Source organism: Mesoplodon bidens (genome assembly GCF_964165515.1).
Source record: "Mesoplodon bidens genome assembly, chromosome: 10".
Classification (NCBI taxonomy): Eukaryota; Metazoa; Chordata; class Mammalia; order Artiodactyla; family Ziphiidae; genus Mesoplodon; species Mesoplodon bidens.
The window spans coordinates 69,435,290-69,459,546 of NC_138172.1; the positions used below are offsets into that span (position 1 = coordinate 69,435,290).

The following is a 24,257-nucleotide window of genomic DNA, read 5'->3' on the forward strand; positions in this document are numbered from 1 at the left end:
CAACTACAGAGCCCATGAGCTCTGGGCCCTCACACCACAATGAAAGATCCTGCGTGCCGCAACTAAGACCCGACGCAGCCAAAAAATAAATAAATAATAATAATAAGATAACAAATAACCTAATTAAAAAATGGGACAAAGACCTTAACAGACCTCACCAAAGATACACACATAATAAACAAGTATATGAAAAGATGTTCCATATCATAGGTCATCAGGGAAATGCAAATTAGAACGAGATACCACTACACCCATACTAGAGTGGCCAAAATTTGGAATATTGACAACCCTAGTGCTGGTGTGGATGTGGAAAAGTGGGAACTCTCATACATTGCTGGTGGGAATGCAAAATGATACAGCCACTTTGGAAGACAGTTTGGCAGTTTCTTATAAAACTAAACATACTCTTAACATATGATCCAGTAATTGTGCCCCTTGGTATTTACCCAAATGTATTGAAAAATTATGTCCACAGAAAAACCTGCATATGAATGTTTATAGAAACTTTATTTGTAATGTCCAAAATTTGGAAGTAACCAAGATGTCCTTCAGTATGTGAATGGATAAATAAAACTGGGATACATCCAGACAATGGAATATTATTCAGTGTTAAAAAGAAATAAGCTGGGACTTCCCTGGTGGCGCTGTGGTTAGGAATCTGTCTGCCAATGCAGGGGACACAGGTTTGATCCCTGGTCCAGGAAGATCCCACATGCTGTGGAGCAACTAAGCCCATGCGCCACAACTACTGAGCCTGCATTCTAGAGCCCATGAGCCACAACTGCTGAAGCCCGCGTGCCTAGAGCCCATGATCTGCAATAAGAGAAGCCACCGCAGTAAGAAGCCCATGCACCACAATGAAGAGTAGCCCCCGCTCGCCACAACTAGAGAAAGCCTATGTGCAGCAAAGACCCAATCCAGCCAAAAATAAATAAATAAAGAAATAAGCTATCAAACTATGAAAAGACATGGAGGAACCTTAAGTGAATCAAAGAAACAAAAACCACGCGATTTCCTCCAGTTTCTCTGACCTATAGGGACTTATTTCTTGCTTCTGGGATAAGAAATAGATGGTTTCTTGGAGCCCTTTCCATCTGCACCCCTTACACGTTCCAGGTTTCAGGCTGCCTTTCAGTCCTGTCCAGGAGATACCAGAGGGGGAACAACTGGGAAACTCACCCCGATTTGGTAGTTCTTTGACTTCTGTTTTTCCTTCCAAGAATTCTGCTGGGCTTCGCTGGTGGCACAGTGGTTAAGAATCCGCCTGCCAATGCAGGGGACATGGGTTCAAGCCCTGGTCTGGGAAGATCCCACATGCCGCGGAGCAGCTGGGCCTGCCTGTTGTGCCACAACTATTGAGCCTGTGCTCTAGAGCCCGCGAGCCACAACTACTGAGCTCACATGCCACAGCTACTGAAGCCTGCGCGCCTAGATCCCGTGCTCAGCAACAAGAGAAGCCCATGCACCGCAACGAAGAGTAGCCCCTGCTCGCCACAACTAGAGAGAGCCTGCGCGCAGCAACAAAGACCCAACGCAGCCAAGAATAAATAAATAAAATAAATAAATTTATTTTAAAAAAAGAAGAATTCTGCTACCATTTCTTTTCATAATCCTCAGATAGGTGTTGCATGCATTCTGCCTAGGTTATAAATTGCATTCAGTGGAAGAAATGGGATGGAATGTGTTTTCTCCATTTTGACAGGAATTGGAAACTTCTGTTTCTCTTTTTGTTGTTGGGTATTATATATTTTTTTGGAAATAAGTCATTTGTCAAATATTTGTACTGTGAATGTTTTTCTTTCAGTCCGTGGCTTGCCTATTCAATTTCTTAACGGTGTCTTTTGATGAGCAGAAGCCTTTGTATTTTGTGAAGTCTATTTTTCTCAATTTTTTCTTCTGATTAATGCTCTCTGGGTCCTTTGTAAAAAATATCTTTGTCTACTCCAAGTCTGCAAAGATATTTTTCTATGTTTTCTTTTTTTAAACTTCTGTTTTCCCCTGTTTTATTGAGATATAATTGATATAGCATTGTATGTTCAAGGTGTAAAACATAATAATTTGATATATGTATATATTGGAAAATGATTACCACAGTAAGTTAACATCCAGCACCTCACATGGTTATAACTTTCAAATATACAATACGTTATTGCTAACTATAGTCACCTATGTTTTCTTTTATAAGCTTTTTTTTTCTTTTCCGTTTTTGCTCTTTGTTTAGGTCTGATCCTTTTTTTTTTTTTTTTTTTTTGCGGTACGCGGTCCTCTCACTGTTGTGGCCTCTCCCGTTGTGGAGCACAGGCTCTGGACGCGCAGGCTCAGCGGCCATGGCTCACTGGCCCAGCCGCTCCACGGCACGTGGGATCTTCCCGGACCGGGGCACGAACCCGTGTCCCCCGCATCGGCAGGCGGACTCTCAACCACTGCGCCACCAGGGAAGCCCAGGTCTGATCCATTTTGATTTAATTTTACATATGGTGTAAGGTAGAATCAAGATTCATCTTTCCCCTATATATTTATCTGGTTGTTCCAGCATTATTCACTGGATTTACTCATATATATAAAAGTAAATTTATCATTAATTTTCCTGTGTTTTAAATGCATTCTCATTATTTAACGCTTTACATTAAAAGTAAATCACAATTTAAAAGTAACTGTATTTCGGGGCTTCCCTGGTGGCGCAGTGGTTGAGAGTCCACCTGCCGATGCGGGGGATGCGGGTTCGTGCCCCGGTCCGGGAAGATCCCACGTGCCGCGGAGCGGCTGGGCCCGTGAGCCATGGCCACGGAGCCTGCGCGTCCGGAGCCTGTGCTCCGCAACGGGAGAGGCCACAACAGTGAGAGGCCTGTGTACCGCAAAAAAAAAAAAAGTAACTGTATTTCAAATAATTGATTTCCTTTGTAATCCTATACATAGTATATTATGCCCTTCAAATTATCATTTTGAGAATGGGTTCACAAGCTTTACAAGATTACCAAAGGTATCCAATACATGTTAAGAATAATGTCTTAACCCATGTTAAGAACCCCTGGTGAGGTGGAAAGACACAGCTTTAGAACAGTTTAAATGCTCATTTGTTGCTTCCTAGCTCTGTGACCTGGGGCACATCACTTAACCTTCATTCATTTTCCATACTTCCACATATTCAATTAAATGTCTATTGCGTACCTACTACCAGCCACAATATTAAATCTTATGGATTTAATACAGACAGACATAACCTTTCCTGTACAAAGTTTACAGCTGAGTGGGGAGGCAGATGAGTCAGTGGGTCATTGTACAAGACTGGTGAGTGCTTTGATAGTGAATGACAGAAGGCTATGGAAGCTTAGGGGGACTCCCCACTCAGACTTGTGGGGTCAGGAAAGATTACCAGAGATAAGAACACTAAACAGGCCTCAGGATAAGTGGACATTATCCAAGCAAAGAGAGGGAGAAGAGCAATCCAGGAAAGGGGATGAACTCTTTCGAGAGGCATGGCATGGTTGAGAAACCAAGAGAAAACCGCAATGGGGAGAACTAAGGGACCAGTAGCTCAAAGTATGACTGCAGAAGGGGTCAGATGGGAGGGTCTTGTATGCCATCCTAAGGACATTGGCTTCATCCTAAGAGAAGTGAGAAGCCATTGATGGGCTTTCATCATTGATGGGTTGTAACAGGATCAAATTCGTTTTTTTTTCTTTTAATAACTTTGATTTGTGGAGACTGCACTAGAGGGATCCCGACTGGAGACAGGGACAATGATTTGGAGATTATTGGAGAAATCCTGAGGAGAGAAGGTGAGTGCGTGGTTAGTGGCAATGTGGATGGAGAATGGATAGATTGGGATAATTTGTAGGTAAACGCAATAAAGTATATACTGGAGACTCTGGGGCATGAGAGGAGATTTCTGGTTGGACCAATGGTGGTGTAATTCACTGGAAAAAGAGCAGGCTTATGGGAGAATATAAGGTCAGACTTGAATCTATGGGTGTGAAGTGACTGAGTGAGGATGTTCGTCAGACTTTTGGCCATATTGGTCTGAAGATCAGAAGAGGGGTTTGGCAAAGGAAGCCATCTGTGTCCATATGGTAAAATGCCACAGGCGGCCTTCTTTCTTTCCTCTGGACCTTCGTTCAATATCTGTAGAGAATGTACTGTATGCTGCGTGTTGGGGATACAGCAGTGAACAAGAAGACTGGGTTTCTGCCCTCAACCAGTTTTCCGTTTACCTCTCTAAACTTGTTCCTTTTTTTTTTTTTTTTTTTTTTGGCCGCGCCGGGGGCCTTGTGGGATCTTAGTTCCCTAACCAGGGATAGAACCCATGCCCCAGAAATGGAAGCGTGGAGTCCTAACCACTGGACCGCCAGGGAATTCCCTCTCTAAACTTGTTCTTAATCTGTAAAATTAAGATAATAATGAGATTAAGAGAGATGAGTTGATGTGATGGCACCTGGCCTTTTTTGTTTTTAATATTTGTGTCTCGTACGCAAAGCCGCAAGATACCTGGTTACTTTTGCTTTTGTGTCCTTTCCCCGTTGGGTCTTCTGCGCAGGCGCTCTGGGCTGCTCGGGGGCAGGGGGTGGGGCGGGCCAGAACTAAAGCGGTCTACCCCGGGGCCAGGGCCCGGGAGGGTGGAGGGAGCTGGATGCCCTGACGTCATCAAGCTGCGCGTCCCGCAGGGCGGGACCCGAGCGCGACTACGCGACCAGCGGACCGGGGCGGGCTTGTGGGGAAGCGAAACTGGGGGAGGAGGAGGCGGCTCTGGCAGCGGCAGGGCCAGGCCTGGTGGCGGCGGCATCGGCGGCCTGATCCCCCCCTCTCCGCTCCTTGGCAGCTCGCCCTCTTCCCTCAGCGTGAGTGCCGACGCGCGGCCCGGGGGGAGCGAGCGGGCGGGCCCGCGGGCTCAGTATCTTCCCCTCGGCCCCCCACGGGCGGTCGTGACCCTCACCGCCCTTTCTCTCTCCCTTCCTCCTTTATACCCTTCTTCCCCGCGCCCCATCCCCAGTCCACCAGCTGCCGCTGCCAAACGTCTCTGCGCACACATTCAGACACTCACGTTATCTACAAATGAAAAGACTGGCCCTGGGAGATGTGAGCTCATCTCTTCCCTCTATGAATAGGGGTGGTAGTGCGAAACCGAGGCCCAGGTAGAGAAGACTGGAGAGGGGATTTGAACCCCTTCCCTGGGGGAGCAGCAGGTAGAACCAGGCCTTCTGCCTTCCACTTAGAAGTTCTCTGCCAGGGCACATTCTTTTGGATGTGTAGGTCACTTGAGCTGGGCACTGGTTAGCTGTGCGGCCTTCCCCTCTCGGGCCTCAGTTTCTTTTAGTGGAAAAGGAGAGGGTTGAATGAGGTGATTTGGAAGGCCCAAATCTAAGGTGGTTTGGGAGGAGCATCGGTATCTCCTGCCTTTCGGACGCTATTTCCTCTCCTTTGTTGGCACCTACCTCAACACAGTTCTTGAGTTTCCTGTGCTTCCAGTCTCCCCCGGAGTCGCTAGGAATCAGAGGGCCCTTTTTGCTTACGTTATGGGCCTTTGGGGTGAGGGGTTATTTAACACCGTAGTTTAAAGTGAAATGTGGCTCAGCCTGGTTTTGCTTTCTGTTTGTTCAACGTCTCCTGTTCTTCCTACTTCCGCAGATAGCCCCTGCCTGTGCCTAGTAAGAGGCTGCCTCCTTAGGAAGGAGGAGATTATGTGTTGGGTAGGCTGCCTCATCCTTGAGCTGGGGAGAAGTGAAACGTGATTCATGTTTGAATCATGAGGGGATCAGTGGTATCTTTGGATTTCATCACTCTCTTGCTGCTGTGACCCATACTGTAAGCCTGTTCTTGTGCACCTGCAACTCCCCTTTCCTAAGGAATTGCAGCGCAGCTGAGCACCCACCTGTTTGCTCCTACTTTTGAGTACTTTCTCTTTTCTGAGTCCTCTTATAGCCCACGGTTGTGTGTAAACCACACTGTATTCACTTCTACTCCTAATTGTTCTTTAATTTGATCATTCCTTAAGATTTCAGGAATCTCATAATCACTTCATTCCATCTCATTTTTTCCCCTCATGCTTGCCTCTTATGCTTACCCATGGGCATGGATGATGGTGACATGGTGCCTTGCCTGTTTCCATTCTTTTTTGTGGAGGTGGGTTCTTGTTCTTAAAATTGTTTTTGTACCTGAGTCCTATGATATGGCTACCTCTGGTCCTGCTAACTTTCCCACTCTTCTGTTTTCTCAGTCCTAAGTCAACCACTACTTCCATTCCTTACTCCGTTTAAAAACTTGCCCAATTCTCCCATGTTTTCAAACATCCTGAAGTAAACCAAAACCCAACATTTGTATCATATTGTATAATCTCTTAATTGTCCTGGTGAAATAATAATGGTGATGTAGCAATCATTCTGGGATGATTTTTTCACCTTGGAAATATTTGTTGATATTCATCAGGTTTCATAATTAATTTCTAGTGTACATGGTTGTCACACATGGCCAGTGTTGCATCAAAAATACAGAATAACAAGTACGCAAGGTCTTTTTCCTCCTGTGGCTCGTGGAGTTGATCCATGACTTTTTGGTATCTGACACCAATGGCCCAGAGGCTGCTGGGTCTGTGAGCACCACATTTTCCAGTAAAACTAACAGCTGTTATTGAAAACCAGAGCTTGGCTAGCATCTTTCCTGGACCTCATTCTGAGGAAGAAGCTATTCAAGTGCTGGCAATGGAAGCTGTTTGGAGTTGCCAACGTTCATGCATTAATGGTTCATTCCCATTCTTTGGAATTCCTGCTGTGATCCTAGTGTCTCTGACAAGGGCAGCTGACTATCTGGATTTGTGGTTGCAGCAACAATGAGGAGGAGAAATGATTCAGAATGCACTGCCCCTCTCAAGAAACAGAAGAAAAGAGTTGCAGAGCTTGCCCTGAACCTCAGCTCTACATCTGACGATGAACCTCCCTCCTCTGTCAATCATGCAGCAAAAGGTAAGCTTGCCTGTGTGGTCAGAGGCCACTGACCATCTGGTTATTTGAATCGCTGATGCCTGAGTTGGGCAGAATACAGTTCAGTGTCTCTTGAGGAAGATTAGGCAAATTCTACAGAGAGATACTGGTTGTAGACTCTCTTCTCTTTTGTCATTCTCCTCCTGGGAGTTGGGAACATGTTTTAACTAAAAAATTGGAATTTTTACAGGTGTGCCTTAGTTCTGTTGTGGTCCTTCAGTAGGTGGCACTCTTTTGCTCCCTTAAACCAGGTGGAAGTAGTGGTGAGCATTGAGTGCCCTGTGCTCTCAGCTGTTAATGATCTTGGGGCTCTTTCACAGGGCTGGACTCTTTGCTGCAGTGATCTGGCCTAATTCCCCTCAAGTTTTTGCATTCTGTTTCCTCAATTCCCTCAGCAGTTATGATCAGAAACACCCAAATGAATTGGAGCATCCCTGTGTTGACTGTTTACTTTAAGCTCTAAGGATTTCACTGATCTAGTTGAAACTAGCATTTTGCTTTGCCTGTTTTTTAGGGTTACAGATGTTCACAGTTTCCACAGGTGCTTTCTTTTTTTTTTTTTTTTTTTTAAAACAGTTTTATTATCCCCTACCCTGTTTTCTCACCGTTGTGGTCTCTCCTGTTGCGGAGCACAGGCTCCGGATGCGCAGGCTCAGCGGCCATGGCTCACGGGCCCAGCCGCTCTGCAGCATGTGGTATCTTCCCGGACCGGGGCACGAACCCGTGTCCTCTGAATTGGCAGGCGGACTCTCAACCACTGTGCCACCAGGGAAGCCCCACAGGTGCTTTCTATGAGAAATTGTGAAGCGTCTCAGAGCTTGCCTGAAATACCAAACAATTAGAAGTAGTTCAATTTGCATTTACTTTACTTGCCAGCTGTATTAATTTCCTAACAAAGTACCACAAATTGGGTAGCTTAAAACAATAGAAATTTATTCTCCACACTTCTGGAGGCTAGAAGTCTAAAATCAATGTGCCAGCAGGGCCATGCTCCCTCCCAAGGCTCTAGGGGAGAATCCTTCCTTGCCTTTTCTAGTTTCTGGTGGTTGCTGGTGATCCTTGTGTTCCTTGGCTTGTAGCAGCATAATTCCAGTCTCTGCCTCTGTGTGTGTCTGTGTTCAAATTTCCCTCTTCTTATGAGGATATCAGTCATTGGATGAGGGCCCACCCTAATCCAGTATGACTTCATCTTAATTTGATTACATCTGCAAAGACCCTGTTTCCAAATGCCATGTTCCCAGGTGCTGGGTGGACATGACCTTTTGGGCACTATTTAAGCCAGTACACCAGCAGTCTTGCATTTTGTATCCTCTGCTGGGTCACTGGTAAATTGGAATGAAATTTGGTGACAGATTGATGACTGAAAGAGTGTGAAGAATCCTTTGAGGGTGATAGAAAATACAATTTATTCTCAACTGGTTGGCTAATTGAAGGGCAGTTACTCATCAGTTGTACCGAGTAGCTGGTCCAGAAAGGAGAAGCTTGACAGGCCTTACGTACAGCTAATGAAGGCTTTGGGGCAGCTGTGATCCTGGCTGGATCAAGAGACTCTCTTATAACCTTGTGTGTAGAGATACGTGTGCCTTTAAAGTTGTCACAGTGTATTCCAGGGTAGGTGAGAAAGGCTGTATGTATTGAGGTTACTAAGTGGGAGAGCAAAAATATATTGGGCATATAGGTTCTAGGGCCTGTTGAGGAAAGGGAGTTTTGCTTATCATCTGGGATTTGAGCAACTTGATGAAGGTAGAGTCTCCTTGGGCAGGGCTCTGGGTTAGTGGGAGAAATGGCCTGCAAGAAAGGGAGAGCGTGCCTGGGGGAATAAATGATACTTAGGTGGTGGAGGTATCTGGTTCTAAGTGGATCTTGGGGGAGGTCTGCTCTCAAGAGAATGGCTCCCAGGTAGAGGAAGGTGTATAGTTAAGGATCTTTCAAGGGAACCAGTCTAATTTAAATTTCAAGCTTTTAAAAATGTGACTGTGAATTGAGATTATCCTCCTCCCTCCCACCCTCCCACGAACTCCCTTTAATTGTACCACATGTCTTTAACCTTTTCTAGAAGTAGCACCATATGACTCAGTCAGGATTGACTGTTGCTGTTTGTACAGAATGGAAATCTAGAGGTGGCCTGTACCTTGTATGTGTCTGGCAATAGGCCGTTTGGTCCCTTTCATTTGCAGAAAAATGAGGCAGGAGACAGCGGCAAACAAACATTGTTAGATTTCCCTGGGTCAGCTAATTTTAGGAAGGGCAGCTCCACACTGACAAAAAACCTCTGAGGGCTGGAGTCTGGTGTCTTCATCAGCAAGACTGCTCTCTGTGCCCCTCCCCCTGCAACCCTATGCCTGGTGTGGAATAAATGCTCAGTAAATATTTACTGAATAAAACTGATGGAAGGCAACAGTAGTATCTTTTCCAAGAAGCTTAAAATGCTTTGCCTCATTCATTTTGCCTATGCCTCCTCCAGTCTGCAGAGGATCATTTCATTAAGTACTTCGCATTTATATCATCTCTGTTCTGTGTTGGCTTCTCTTAGGCATCCCCTGGACAGTGTGCCCTGGTAGTTAACTGTCTCGCCAGAAACTACATATCCCCTGAGATCTATATGCGGCTTTCCTATTCAAGTCATTGCATTAAAGCAGGTGTGTTTCCTTTTGCTCCAACCCCTTCTACCCGGACATACTGTTGAACAGATGATTGAAAAATACTCTTTAAGGAGTACAAAAAAAAAAAGTAGCTGCTATTTCTGTCTGTCTGGGCCTTGTTTGTGCTTTCTCTGCTAGATCAATGTGATGACTCATTAATAGATCTATTTAGTTTAATCGGTTTTTATTTTACATTATTGACAGGGTAGCTGCATTGCCAGTCAGAGTCTAACACCTGACCAGACTAAAGAAGAAAAGGGATGTTGTTGTCATGGCCACTGGGGCATCATATACTCTTTAGAGTATTTTAAGAGGAATTTGAAGGCATTTTCAAGCCTAAAGAAACTCTTGGAAATTTGCTATTAAATAACGTTTTGAAGCAATGACCTCAGATGGAGGTCATTTTTTTCTTTTTGGTTGTTTGTCACAGGGAAACTGTGGTCTAAACCCCAAGACAATTTCCTTTTCTCTTCAGCTGTGCATCTAATGTGGGCTCCTGGCCCTCCCACAGCATGTTGCTTTGGAAGTGGCTGGGCTCCTTCACCAGCACCACACTGAAAGTGCCTTCCCCTCCGTCAGGTTTAATTCTTCGCTAAATAGGCCATTTTCCCTGAAACACCATCGTTTTCCTGTCAGCCCAGATTCATGACCTTAATCAAAAACTTCCTTTATTGGTGTCTGTTTAAATTGCTTTAACGAGTTACCATTTGTCTGGCATGAAGGAGAAATTGAGTCTTTAACCAGGAATGAGTGTATTCCACAGCAGTTGTTAGGCAGGATGTGGTGTTTATTAAAGTCCATAATTTATTCTTCTGCATCTGTGTGCTGCTCACCTTGGCCAGTAGTGGTTAGAGCTGTCCCTCCTTGTGTGTTGTCACTGTCATTTTTAATCTTGGCATGTTTGACCTACTGTTCTGTTATGGAAAATTTTGTCAGTAGCTGGGAAATCTCTGATTCTTCTATAAAATGAACCTGTTTTCTTTAAACTGACTTAAGAGTAATGATTTCTATCAGGTAGAGAAGAAATCTTAAATGAAAGCTCTAAATAATGTCTTGGGCTCTCTGGTAGGTTTTAGAAGGGGAGCTCCTGGGGAGGTAAATGGGAATGCCACCCAATTTTGGCAAGTTCTTAATGAAACTCATGATTTTAATAGACTGACCTTATTACTCCTGTTAATTTATATCCTCATCACAAGATTGTCTGCTCAATGTTTGCTAAATTCTTAGCAGTCTTGGGAGGCTGAACTTCCTCTTTAGCTCCTGCTGCAGCCAAGACAGTTGTCTTCTTTTCATCTGAAAAGAGTGGCCCCAAAGGCCCAGGGTGAAAATGAATAGTGGCTGTGGCAGTCTGTGGACATCAGGACTAATCTAGGGAACTTTGTCTTAAATCATGTCAGGCTGAGAATTGGCTTTAAATAGCACATGAAATAAAAGAGAGAAGTAAGGCTTATCTGCTTATCCAGCACACTTTTTGATCTCACAAAGAAAAGCCTTGTAGGGTGATATTTTAGCTCTCATCAACCTCATTCTCAGAACCTGGACAGGACAGCTATCTGTACATTAGGTAACACCTAAGGAAGAGGAATGGAGTGGAAAGATCTTTGTGCCAGAGTCTGGTGCTAGAATATTGCACCAGAGCCACCAAGGATTTGTCCAATGAGCCTTGCACCCAAATTTGGTTCTTCCTGTCATTTTGGTCCAAAAATGGCATGAGGACAAAGAAAACAAAAGATCTCTCTCTGAGATCTGAGGGTGGCAGGAACCCTGCATGCCCAGGAATGATATTCATACCATTGGTGGGTGCCCAGTGATGGATCCTTAAGCAAACCTAACAGCCTGGCTACTCCCTAGAGCTGGACCAAGGGCACACTCTCCTTTGAGAAGGACATCAGGTTTCCCTAACCTTTATATAGATAGACCTGTGAATCTCCAGATAGCTGGTGAAAGAAATAACAGCTGATTTAACATTGTAGCTTCTAGGTTAGTCTCTGGATTCCTGGGCTGCCCAGGGAAACTATAGGGCAGTGCTCAGGGAGCTGCCCCCATTCCTGCACTAATCGGTACAGGTTGGAGGCATGGAAGCAACTGAGTGAAGAGACTCTGCACCTTTGGAAGCACAGTTCTTTAACATATGGGAGCTCTGTTGCAGAGCACATTTCTCCTTCACGTGGGCAATGAGAGATGAGAGGCCCAGGCTTAGTTTTAAGCTACTCAGAAGGTCTTTCCCCTCATATCTGCTGTCCTCTGAAGATTTCTCTGGAAAGGAACCAAATTCTGCACAAGGCTTAGAATGATACTTTATTTCTTTATAGCTTTCTTTTAAACCCTAATTTTCAAAGTAATATATTCTTATTTCTCACACAGAAAATGCAGAAAAGGCAAAACAAAATAAATATCACCGCACATCTCAGTTTCCATGGTTACTCATTGTTAATGTTCTGGGTCTTTCCTTCTGAGTAGCAGTCTCTGGCACTCTGTGACGTGTGCTGCATTGGTCCGTGTAAGCGAGTCAGCTCCTTATTGAGGGAATTGAACAGCCACCTTTTTAAAAGGACGAAGGCAGATTTGGTGCCTCTCATTCAGGGATATTCTCAACCAGAATTCCTCCTTAGGAGCCAGAATTTTGGTTTTAAGTTTATTCTAATTTTTTCACACATGTTCACCTGCCTTTCTTTTGCAAAATGTTTTACCCTTAAAAATGCATATTTATTTTAGCTATTGGAGTTTTAAGCTCTCTGGGGGTAAGATTGTTACTTTTGGATAGTACTCCATTGTATATAGCATGGACCGTTTATAAAACAGGTCCTGAACCAAAGTTGTTGTCTGATCTGTTAAACAATATCAGATGTCCTTTTTCAGCCTACTGGGGTGCAGGGTGCTAAGTGATCATCCAAGGGGGACTCAGTTCTCTGCTAGGATATAGGTATTCCATCCTCATGCTTAAACTTTTTGTTGTTTTTATTGTTGAACCTTTAAAAAAACCTTTTTTTTAAAGGCTTCTTTTTTTTTTTAGAGCAGTTTAAGGTTCACAGCAAAATTGAAAGTACAAAGATATCTCCTACACACCCTGCCCCTATATGCACAGCCTCTCCCATTAGCATCATCTCTTACCAGAGTGCTACATTTGTTACGTTGATGAACCTGTGCTGGCACAACCTTATCAACCAGAGTTCATAGTTTATATGATGGTTCACTCTTGATGTTGTACACTCCATGGGTTTGGGCAAATATATAATGACATGTACCCTTCCTTATATATATATATATATATATATATATATTTTTTTTTTTATTTTTTTTTTTTTGCGGTACGCGGGCCTCTCACTGTTGTGGCCTCTCCCGTTGCGGAGCACAGGCTCCGGACGCTCAGGCTCAGTGGCCATGGCTCACGGGCCCAGCCGCTCCGCGGCATGTGGAATCTTCCTGGACCGGGGCACGAACCCGTGTCCCCTGCATCGGCAGGTGGACTCTCAACCACTACGCCACCAGGGAAGCCCTCCTTCCTTATATTTTTGAGGGCTGAACGTCTTGCACTGCATGTATGAGGTGTTGTAAGAGGAAATATCCTGAGGTACACTTAGTAGGTGCTTAGCAAAGATGACAACTGGGTGATAGTTCTTTAAATTCACTACAGTGAGCGGTTAATTCATTTCTGTTAAATGCAAAGCCTTAGTCCAAGTGTTGGAGATAGAATGTTGGTTGTGGCAGAGTCCTTGCTCTCTAGGAGTGACCCTGTCCAGTGGGGTGGCATGTGACAACTAGCTCTCAGGAAGTGTGATGAGTGCTGTGCTGATGGTATGAATACTGGTGCTACTGGAGCACCGTGGAAGGGAGAGTCAGGCCTGGGGTGCTGGGGAAGACTTTGCTTTTCTCTGAATGTCAACCCTTAGTTTGTGTTCTCACTGGGAAATGGGTGTCTTTACACAGTCTTTAGAATTAGGATGTAATCCTCAAGTTCTGAATACCTGTATAATGCCCATTTTGGGTATATATAAATAATTTTTTTACACGGCTGCCCTTTGTGCCTTTCCTCAAATACCTCCCACAAGCAGCCAAACTTTGAGTCAACATCTCTTCTCAGGGACTTCCTTTCTTCCTTAAAGGAATTGTGCTACATTGCTAAGTTAGTTTTTTTTTTTTACATTTATTTAAAATTTTAATTAAGATAATTAATATTATCTTTTAATTGAGATAATATATTCACATGGTTCATAAATCAAAAATATAAAATGATAGCCAATATAAACTCTAGTGATATAAAAATGTAAATCAAGTTTCACTTCTTCCCCTTTCACTTGTTCCAAGTAATCATTTTGGTATTCTTTTTCCATGCCTCAACCCCACATGTGTGGATAATCACTTTTATTGGTCTTGTATATCTTTCCTTCCAAAAGCTCTTTTTGTAATTACCAGAAATAAAAATTTATATTTTTATTGTCCCTCTTTAGTACACAAGAGTTAGGATGCCATGTTCATGAACATGGTCTAGGTCTTCTATTATTCAGTTGACAATGTGTCTTGGTGATCTCACCATTTCAATACAGAGGGAGGTTCCCAAGTTTTCTTGGTTTTGGGCACTCTTAGTGCTGCCTTAACATTTTTCACCATGCCCTAAAAATACCAAAAGAAATACCTAACAGTTTAGTTTATTAAGTATTTAGGTCTAAATAACAAGCATTTATATCCTAACAACTAATAGATGTTTGTAAGAATAATATTTGTAAATTGAATTAAAAAATTTTATTCTTAAATAAGCACAATTACTTATTAATGAGATTTGTATACTGTTGAGCACTATACAACTTCTCAAACCTTGGGATCAGATTGGATACTACCACCCTTATTTCCTGCTCCGCATTCCTCCTCACTTGCAGTTTAATACCATTTTCAATGGGAATATGCAGAAATTGTTTACCAGATTTTTTTTTTGCCATGCATAGCAGCATGCGGGATCTTAGTTCCCCGACTAGGGATCGAACCCTTGCCCCCTGCAGTGGAAGTGTGGAATCTTAACCATTGAACGGCCAGGGAAGTCCCCTGTTTACCAGATTTTTGAGATACAATCTATTTCCAAATTTGGGTGGGTTTTCATTAAGAAACAACCTCAATAAAATTATATTGGGTTGAAATATCTTTTTTTTTTTTTTTGCGGTACGCGGGCCTCTCACTGTTGTGGCCTGTCCCGTTGTGGAGCACAGGCTCCGGACGCGCAGGCTCAGCGGCCATGGCTCACGGGCCCAGCCGCTCCGCGGCATGTGGGATATTCTCAGACCGGGGCATGAACCCATGTCCCCTGCATCGGCAGGCGGACTCTAAACCACTGCGCCACCAGGGAAGCCCGAAATACCTTTTTTTTGGCCACGCCGCGTGGCTTGCTGGATCTTAGTACCCCAACCAGGGATCTAACCTGGGCTCCGGCAGTGGAAGCACTGAGTCCTAACCACTGGGCTGCCAGAGAATTCCCTGAAATATCTTTTTTAAAATAATTAATTAATTAATTTTTGGCTGCATTGGGTCTTCATTGCTGTGCGTGGGCTTTCTCTAGTTGTGGCGAGCAGGGGCTACTCTTAGTTTCAGTGTGTGGACTTCTCATTGCGGTGGCTTCTCTTGTTGTGGAGCACAGGCTCTAGGAGTGCGGGCTTCAGTAGCTGTGGCATGTGGGCTCAGTAGTTGTGGCTTGCGGGCTCTAGAGCACAGGCTCAGTTGTTGTGACACACGGGCTTAGTTGCTCCGTGGCATGTGGGATCTTCTTGGACCAGGGCTAGAACCCATGTCCCCTGCATTGGCAGGCGGATTCTTAACCACTGCGCCACCAGGGAAGTCCTGAAATATCTTTTAAGTTAAGAGATTCACGTATCTATAGAAGATGGGGAAAGACCCAGTTACAGTGACTATCTAGACTGTGGATTATCCCACTTTTGACCAGGAGACAGGTAACCCACCACTTCCGGCAGCTGCTAAGGTGGGTCTTATTTGGAATCCTTTGGCACCAAGGTTGCTGACAGTGAAGATAGAGGCTTGGCTCACTCAGGCCGGCAGCTCCCTCCTGGAGCCTTTAAGTGCAGCTCCTCTACTCTCCGCCTCTGTTGGTGTTGCTGCCTGAGCGCCCCATCTTCACCGTCCTCTTTTTTGCTTCTCTTTTTCCTTCCTCTCCTGTCTTCCCCTCCCCCTTCACTTCTCCCTTTCTCTTCCCCTCTTTCCCCCTGTGAGCCGGCTCTTCTCTGGGGCTGTGCTGTAGATCCACCATCTCACCTACAAGTTTGAAGGACTGTGAAAACAGGAAACTAGGAGGTTAAACAATCAGAAACTGTTAGTCCTGTGATAGAATTGTTGAAAATGAAACCAGGTATCAGTGTTTGGAAATTGATATTCAAATAATAAATAGCAGAAATAACAATCATATCATCAATAAATACATTTTATATCTGACAGTATACTTTCAAATACACTTTTTCACTTAATCTTCAAACAACCCTATGAGGAAGGTATTACCATCCCAGTTGTGTAAGGGATGGGAAAGGAAAACTGATATTTTGAACTCCTGTTGTGTGTCACGTACCATTAGGAACCTCAGTGACTTGCCTAAGATTACACAGTTTGTAAGAGGTAGAGAATACATTTGACCTGGGTCATTTAATGAACTTCATGTGTGCAGTGCATATACTGAACACTAGTTGAATAAATGAAACTTGGACTTCTAGAGGCTATATTGTTCCATAAACGCACCAAAACATCTTCCTTTTTTCTTTTCCAGCATCTGCTACAAGCCTAAGTGAGTCTGACAGTGAGACTGAGGGGAAGCAACGCAGCTCAGACTCTTTTGATGATGCATTCAAAGCAGACTCTCTTGTGGAGGGAACTTCTTCTCGCTATTCCATGTATAACAGTGTGTCCCAGAAGCTTATGGTATGTAAGGGCTTGGGTTGGGTTGGGTTGGGTTTCTGAAGCTCTACTAGCAGAGTGAGAGAAGGGAAATTGTATTGGTATGAGAAGAAGCAAAGTGAGGGCATGAGTTTTTCCTCTGCTTTAGTTTAGTAGAGAGCTGCTATAGTTTAGTAGAGAGAATGTGACCCCTTCTTGATAGAAGTATCACATTTGAATCATCCACGGGAAGTGGCTGCTCAGGCCTGCTTCTCCTGTCCTGTCCAGAGCTGAGTTCTTGTGAGCATATGTGAACACATGAATGTGTGTCTGTGGATAAAGAGACTTCATGCTGAGATTTTTTTGCTCTAGTGAGTGATATCAAAAGAAATGACTAAAATCCTGCTCACTCCTAGGTATAAAATAAATGGGAGTAGTAGTCTTCTGTATTACTTCCAAAAGAGGGCCTAGTTTTCCTTAATAACTTCAGTACCCCCATTGGTGTACCACAAGAAGGAAGGTGAAAAGGAAGATCTGCTACTTTCCTTATGAGACTTCAGTGTATGTGCAAAGGTTAGGGAAATCCAAGTTTGTCTTCTGTCTAGCTTCAAGAATATTATAGTTGACCTCTCCATTTTCTGTTGGATTCATTTAAGAATGAGAACTGCCACTTCTGAAGTCATAGTCAGGATTCTGGGTTGGGGCCAAAAACTTTGGGGAAGTGGAAGATGGGGAAGTTTGTGACTGAGTCAGACTCTTTGACCTGGGGAAAGATTTGTGGCTACTGTAGGAATTTCATGTGGCTCCTGAGCTGCTAATGCCCCTTCCATATGGAATATAGACCTTCTAGGTAAATCAGATCTTCTTAGGATTGGAGTTCTTTTATTAGACAAGGGTGTGTGGGTTTTGGGATTCGGGTCTCTGGTTTTGGGGGTATGTAACTGGGTTCAGTGACTCTAGAGTTTAATGTAAGCTTTTTAGTTAGTTGTGACATTTAAAAAAATGTTTCTGTCCAGAGTCTTATAGTATCTCCCATACCTCAGTTTTACATGAAGTGATTTTTCAGTTAATCTCTTGATTAAGTGGGCTGCTACAAGCCCTCATTGTCCTTGCTTAGTAAGGCTGTTTGACTGGTTAAAGGGTAAGGTTTAGAAGTTGCCGCTTGAAGCGGTTCTATTTTAAATTATGTTCTCTTTATCAGCTTTACTCTGGATCTACTTCTCACTTATTCAGACAAATTAGCTGGAAGGGTAGTTGTGCAAATGTCCGATGAGATTCATTATATACTCTTGGTGCCTTTAATTACAGCTATGAGGTCCCTTCTCTTTTATCCAACTTATAGTTGCCCTAGAGTTTCACCTCCAGAGTAGACAGCCACTGGGCCCACAGTTAAACTGCAGTTATTTATTTATGTTTCTTTTCATTAGGCTAGAAGGAAAACCTTAGGCCTTACTCGTTTATATTTAACACGTCTGACACATGATAAGGGCTTAACACGTCTGACACATGATAAGGGCTAAATAAATGTCTGTTTATTTATATAAATGCACCATTACTTCTCTTTTTCAGGCCAAGATGGGCTTCAAGGAAGGTGAAGGATTGGGTAAATACAGCCAGGGTCGGAAAGACATCGTTGAGGCCTCTAATCAGAAAGGTCGACGAGGCTTGGGTCTGACGCTGCAAGGCTTTGACCAAGAGCTGAATGTGGACTGGCGAGCTGAGCCAGAGGTAACTGATATGGAGAGGAGGAGACAGGAAAGCCATTTATGGCTTTATGAAGCCATATTAACATTAACAAACTAGAAGTCTCCAGAGGCAGTATGATCAGAGTGGTTAGTGGAGATTGGAGCTAGTTTCTTGTGTGGAAGATACTGGGGGTGTCCAAAATGGAAAACAGTAGTCTGGGGGAGATATGGTGGGATGTGGATTTGTTTCCTGTTGCTTCATATAGGACTGTCTAAGACCAGTGGGTATAAGATGCAAGAAGGCAGGGCTTCCCTGGTGGTGCAGTGGTTGAGAGTCCGCCTGCTGATGCAGGGGACACGGGTTCGTGCCCCGGTCCAGAAGGATCCCACATGCCGCAGAGAGGCTGGGCCCGTGAGCCATGGCCGCTGAGCCTGCGCGTCCGGAGCCTGTGCTCTGCAGCAGGAGAGGCCACCCAGTGAGAGGCCCGTGTAGTGCAAAAAAAAAAAAAAAGATGCAAGAAGGCAGAGTGTGTCTCCACAGAGAACTTTAATAAATAGATACAGCTTTCCACCAGTGACGAAGGTGCCTAATGAGGTAGTGAGCTCCTTTTGCTGAAAGGATTCAAATGGGGCCAAATGAGGACCTACTCTCCCATTGTGTGAATGACTGGATTAGGTGCCCTCCAAGGTCCTTGCACCTCCACAGGTTTATAGGTGTTTGTTTATGCCATATAGCTTTTCTATTGTGGGTTTAGTCTGCTTATCTCCTTGGATATGAGTTTGCTAAATACCAAAGGAGGCTCTATCCTTTTACATGGCACAGGTAATGTTGAGATTTTATTTTTATTTATTTATTTATGCCCTACCTTATTCCACAGAGGATTTGAAGTAGGTATAATAAAAGCACCTAAAAATAATGGTAAAATATTACCATTATAGAGTTGAAACTAGAGAAAATAGAACACAGATATCTAGCCTTCCACATAGTTGCTGTAGTTGAGCTTCAGATGTGGGTCTGAGCTCTGGAAAATTGATATTTTATTTGTCTCCTGAACTGATGTTCCAGTTCAGGAAAGAAATCCTGTGAACCTGTGCATGATAAAAGCCTAATAAGGTGTCAGAGTAAGATCCTGATAAGCCAGGAGCTAATGGGTTCTGGGGGTGATCCTGCTGTGCTGCCTTGTAGTTATGAGGAGACGAGACAGGCAGAATAGGGCAAATGTTTGTAACTGGGGCTAGATGTAGGTTTTTACTTCAGAAATACTTGGTGCTTTCCATGTCCTCATTTGTGTGAAAACAAGTGAAGAGTCCCCATCCTCTCAATGGGGCAGAATTAGAACTAACTTTGCAAACTTAGAATCTGAAATTTGCTCATAAAATCTCGGTTTTTAATGTAGACAGGCTATTGGGAGAAAAGAATTTTTTTTTTTTTGGCCATGTTGCGCGGCTTGCAGGATCTTAGTTCCCCTGATCAGAGACTGAACCTGGGCCGTGGCAGTGAAAGTGCTGAGTACTAACCACTGGACCACCAGGGAATTCCATGAAAAATTTTTTTGAGGCAAAGCTGTCCTAATTATCATTTACCATAATTTACTTTTTCTCTTAAAAAGATGTCCTGTCTTTTGGTTAAGAATTTGGCTCAACTATTAGTTGGTGGCCACTTCTTTAAGGTAGATGAGTCTGGGCAGCCTGAGGTGAATGTCCAGTTCCTGGAGTCACCACACGGAGAGTGCTCAGTGGCCACTGCAGCCCAGGAATATGGAGTGCAAGGTATGAAGCTTCAAAGTCCACTTTGTGGGTAGCCTTAATGTTCAGACTTCCATGGGGAGATTGAGTCTGCTTTTCCTCTCCAAAGGGGCATCCAAAGTGTATATGAGCTTCTTTTTAGAGGTTATAATTCACAGCTATTTATGCTTAACGGGGGTGGATTTGACCAGGGGGAGAAACCATTATTCACTGCCAGATTCATTGACAAAGTTTTCGGTAATTTTTCTTTTAAACTTTTTCTCTGTTAAGGGTGGTTGTCTTGCCCTCAAGACCTTGCATTGTGATACCATTTTATGCCTTTCAGAGCATGTAATATTGCCTTTAATCTCATCACTTCAATTCACAGTGGTGAATCTCTTCTCCACACTTGCTTGGAGGGAATGTGTGGAGCTGCCAGTGCAGGTTAGCCACCTGTTTAGGTTTTATAATCCATGTCTTTCTAGCCCAGTGAACTTAGTTCTGGCTGCACGTTAGAATCACCTGGAGACTTCTAAAAACATACTTATACCCAGTCCCCACCTCAGACCAATAGAATCATATACTCTGAGGGTGAGGCCCAGGCATCAGTACTTTTTAAAAGGTCTGCAGATGATCCTAATGTATAGCCAGGATGAAAACCACTGTTTTAGCTCGATAAGGAAAGTAATTGAAAAATTAAGAGGAAGCAGCATTAGAGATGCCAGTTTCTGCTCTGTCTTGGAATGAAAGGTATCAGGAGGTGAGACTCATTGCACTGAGTCTTCCTGATGTAATTACCTTATCATGGACTTATATCCTACGTGTACTTCTCTGTGTCCCCACTGCTCTGACTATAGGCCTCTTGAGTTAAGGACCATGTCTTTTTTTTTTTTTTTTTTTTTTTTGGCCACGTTGCACAGCATGCGGGATCTTAGTTTCCCAACCAGGGATCAGACCTGTGCCCCCTCCAGTGGAAACGCAGAGTCCTAATCACTGGACTGCCAGGGAAGTCCCAAGGACCATATCTTTTTTTTTTTTTTAACATCTTTTTTGGAGTATAATTGCTTTACAATGGTGTGTTAGTTTCTGCTTTATAACAAAGTGAATTAGTTATACATATACACATGTTCCCATATCTCTTCCCTCTTGCGTCTCCCTCCCTCCCACCCTCCCTATCCCACCCCTCTAGGCGGTCACAAACCACCTAGCTGATCTCCCTGTGCTATGCGGCTGCTTCCCACTAGCTACCCACTTTATGCTTGGTAGCGTATATATGTCCATGCCACTCTCTCACCTCGTCATAGCCTCCCCCTCCCCCTCCCCATATCCTCAAGTCCATGCTCTAGTAGATCTGTGTCTTTATTCCCGTCTTACCATCTTACCCCTAGGTTCTTCATGACCCTTTTTTTCCCCTTAGATTCCATATATATGTGTTAGCATACGGTATTTGTTTTTCTCTTTCACTTCGCTCTGTATGACAGACTCTAGGTCCATCCACCTCACCACAAATAACTCAAATTTCATTTCTTTTTATGACTGGGTAATATTCCATTGTATATATGTGCCACATCTTTATCCATTCATCTGTTGATGGACACTTAGGTTGCTTCCATGTCCTGGTTATTGTAAATAGAGCTGCAGTGAACATTTTGGTACATGACTCTTTTTTTTTTTTTAAACCATTCTCATGGGTGTATAATGATATCTCTGTGGTTTTAATTTTCTTTCCTTGGTTACTACTGATGAGCACTTTTTTTTTTAATGTTGAGCCTTCTTTTAATTAATTAATTTATTTTTTTATTTTTGGCTGTGTTGGGTCTTCGTTTCTGTGCGAGGGCTTTCTCTAGCTGCGGCAAGTGGGGGCCACTCTTCATCGTGGTGCGCGGGCCTCTCACTCTTGTGGCCTCTCTTGTTGCGGAGCACAGGCTCCAAATGTGCAGGCTCAGTAGTTGTGGCTCACGGGCCTAGTTGCTCCGCGGCATGTGGAATCTTCCCAGACCAGGGCTCGAACCCGTGTCCCCTGCATTAGCAGGCAGATTCTCAACCACTGCACCACCAGGGAAGCCCAGTACATGACTTTTTTTTTTTTTTATTTTTTTATTTTTATTTTTTGCTTTATAACAAATTAAATCAGTTATACATATACATATGTTCCCATATCCCCTCCCTTTTGTGTCTCCCTCCCACCCTCCCTATCCCACCCCTCCAGGCGGTCCCAAAGCACCGAGCTGATCTCCCTGTGCTATGCGGCTGCTTCCCACTAGCTATCTACCTTACGTTTGGTAGTGTATATATATGTCCATGCCGCTCTTTCACTTTGTCACAGCTTACCCTTCCCCCTCCCCATATCCTCAAGTCCATTCTCTAGTAGGTCTGTGTCTTTATTCCTGTCTTACCCCTATGTTCTTCATGACATTTTTTTTTCTTAAATTCCATATATATGTGTCAGCATACAGTATTTGTCTTTCTCTTTCTGACTTACTTCACTCTGTATGACAGACTCTAGGTCCATCCACCTCATTACAAATAGCTCAATTTCATTTCTTTTTATGGCTGAGTAATATTCCATTGTATATATGTGCCACATCTTCTTTACCCATTCATCCGATGATGGACACTTAGGTTGTTTCCATCTCCGGGCTATTGTAAATAGGGCTGCTATGAACATTTTGGTACATGTCTCTTTTTGAATTATGGTTTTCTCAGGGTATATGCCTAGTAGTGGGATTGCTGGGTCATATGGTAGTTCTATTTGTAGTTTTTTAAGGAACCTCCATACCGTTCTCCATAGTGGCTGTACCAATTCACATTCCCACCAGCAGTGCAAGAGTGTTCCCTTTTTTCCACACCCTCTCCAGCATTTATTGTTTCTAGATTTTTTGATGATGGCCATTCTGACTGGTGTGAGATGATATCTCATTGTAGTTTTGATTTGCATTTCTCTAATGAGTAAAGATGTTGAGCATCCTTTCATGTGTTTGTTGGCAGTCTGTATATCTTCTGTGGAGAAATGTCTATTTAGGTCTTCTGCCCATTTTTGGATTGGGTTGTTTGTTTTTCTGTTATTGAGCTGCCTGAGCTGCTTATAAATTTTGGAGATTAATCCTTTGTCAGTTGCTTCATGTGCAAATATTTTCTCCCATTCTGAGGGTTGTCTTTTGGTCTTGTTCATGGTTTCCTTTGCTGTGCAAAAGCTTTTAAGTTTCATTAGGTCCCATGTGTTTATTTTTGTCTTTATTTCCATTTCTCTAGGAGGTGGGTCAAAAAGGATCTTGCTGTGATTTATGTCATAGAGTGTTCTGCCTATGTTTTCCTCTAAGAGTTTGATAGTTTCTGGCCTTACATTTAGGTCTTTAATCCATTTTGAGCTTATTTTTGTGTATGGTGTTAGGGAGTGATCTAATCTCATACTTTTACATGTCCCTATCCAGTTTTCCCAGCACCACTTATTGAAGAGACTGTCCTTTCTCCACTGTACATTCCTGCCTCCTTTATCAAAGATAAGGTGACCATATGTCCGTGGGTTTATCTCTGGGCTTTCTATCCTGTTCCATTGATCTATCTTTCTGTTTTTCTGCCAGTACCATACTGTCTTGATTACTGTAGCTTTGTAGTATAGTCTGAAGTCAGGGAGCCTGATTCCTCCAGCTCCATTTTTCGTTCTCAAGATTGCTTTGGCTATTCGGGGTCTTTTGTGTTTCCATACAAATTGTGAAATTTTTTGCTCTAGTTCTGTGAAAAATGCCAGTGGTAGTTTGATAGGGATTGCATTGAATCTGTAGATTGCTTTGGGTAGTAGAGTCATTTTCACAATGTTGATTCTCCAATCCAAGAACATGGTACATCTCTCCATCTATTTGTATCCTCTTTAATTTCTTTCATCAGTGTCTTATAATTTTCTGCATACAGGTCTTTTGTCTCCTTAGGTAGGTTTATTCCTAGATATTTTATTCTTTTTGTTGCAGTGGTAAATGGGAGTGTTTCCTTGATTTCACTTTCAGATTTTTCATCATTAGTATATAGGAATGCCAGAGATTTCTGTGCATTAATTTTGTATCCGGCAACTTTACCAAATTCATTGATTAGCTCTAGTAGTTTTCTGGTAGCATCTTTAGGATTCTCTATGTATAGTATCATGTCATCTGCAAACAGTGACAGCTTTACTTCTTCTTTTCCTATTTGGATTCCTTTTATTTCCTTTTCTTCTCTGATTGCTGTGGCTAAAACTTCCAAAACTAGGTTGAATAAGAGTGGTGAGAGTGGGCAACCTTGTCTTGTTCTGGATCTTAGTGGAAATGGTTTCAGTTTTTCACCATTGAGGACGATGCTGGCTGTGGGTTTGTCATATATGGCCTTTATTATGTTGAGGAAAG

At 43.3% G+C, this 24,257-nt stretch overlaps 1 protein-coding gene across 1 annotated transcript in view; it reads left to right on the forward strand.

Annotated features, from left to right (window-relative positions):
- The first annotated feature begins 4,679 nt into the window (after positions 1–4,679).
- CMTR1 (cap methyltransferase 1) overlaps positions 4,680–24,257 on the forward strand; it is a 66,003-nt gene continuing 46,425 nt past the window's right edge. Inside the window, exons 1-4 of the mRNA XM_081247738.1 lie at positions 4,680–4,835; positions 6,816–6,953; positions 16,368–16,519; positions 18,044–18,202. Coding sequence (XP_081103864.1) covers positions 6,821–6,953; positions 16,368–16,519; positions 18,044–18,202 — 444 coding nt within the window. The 5' untranslated portion in view covers positions 4,680–4,835; positions 6,816–6,820. The remainder of the gene's footprint in view (positions 4,836–6,815; positions 6,954–16,367; positions 16,520–18,043; positions 18,203–24,257) is intronic.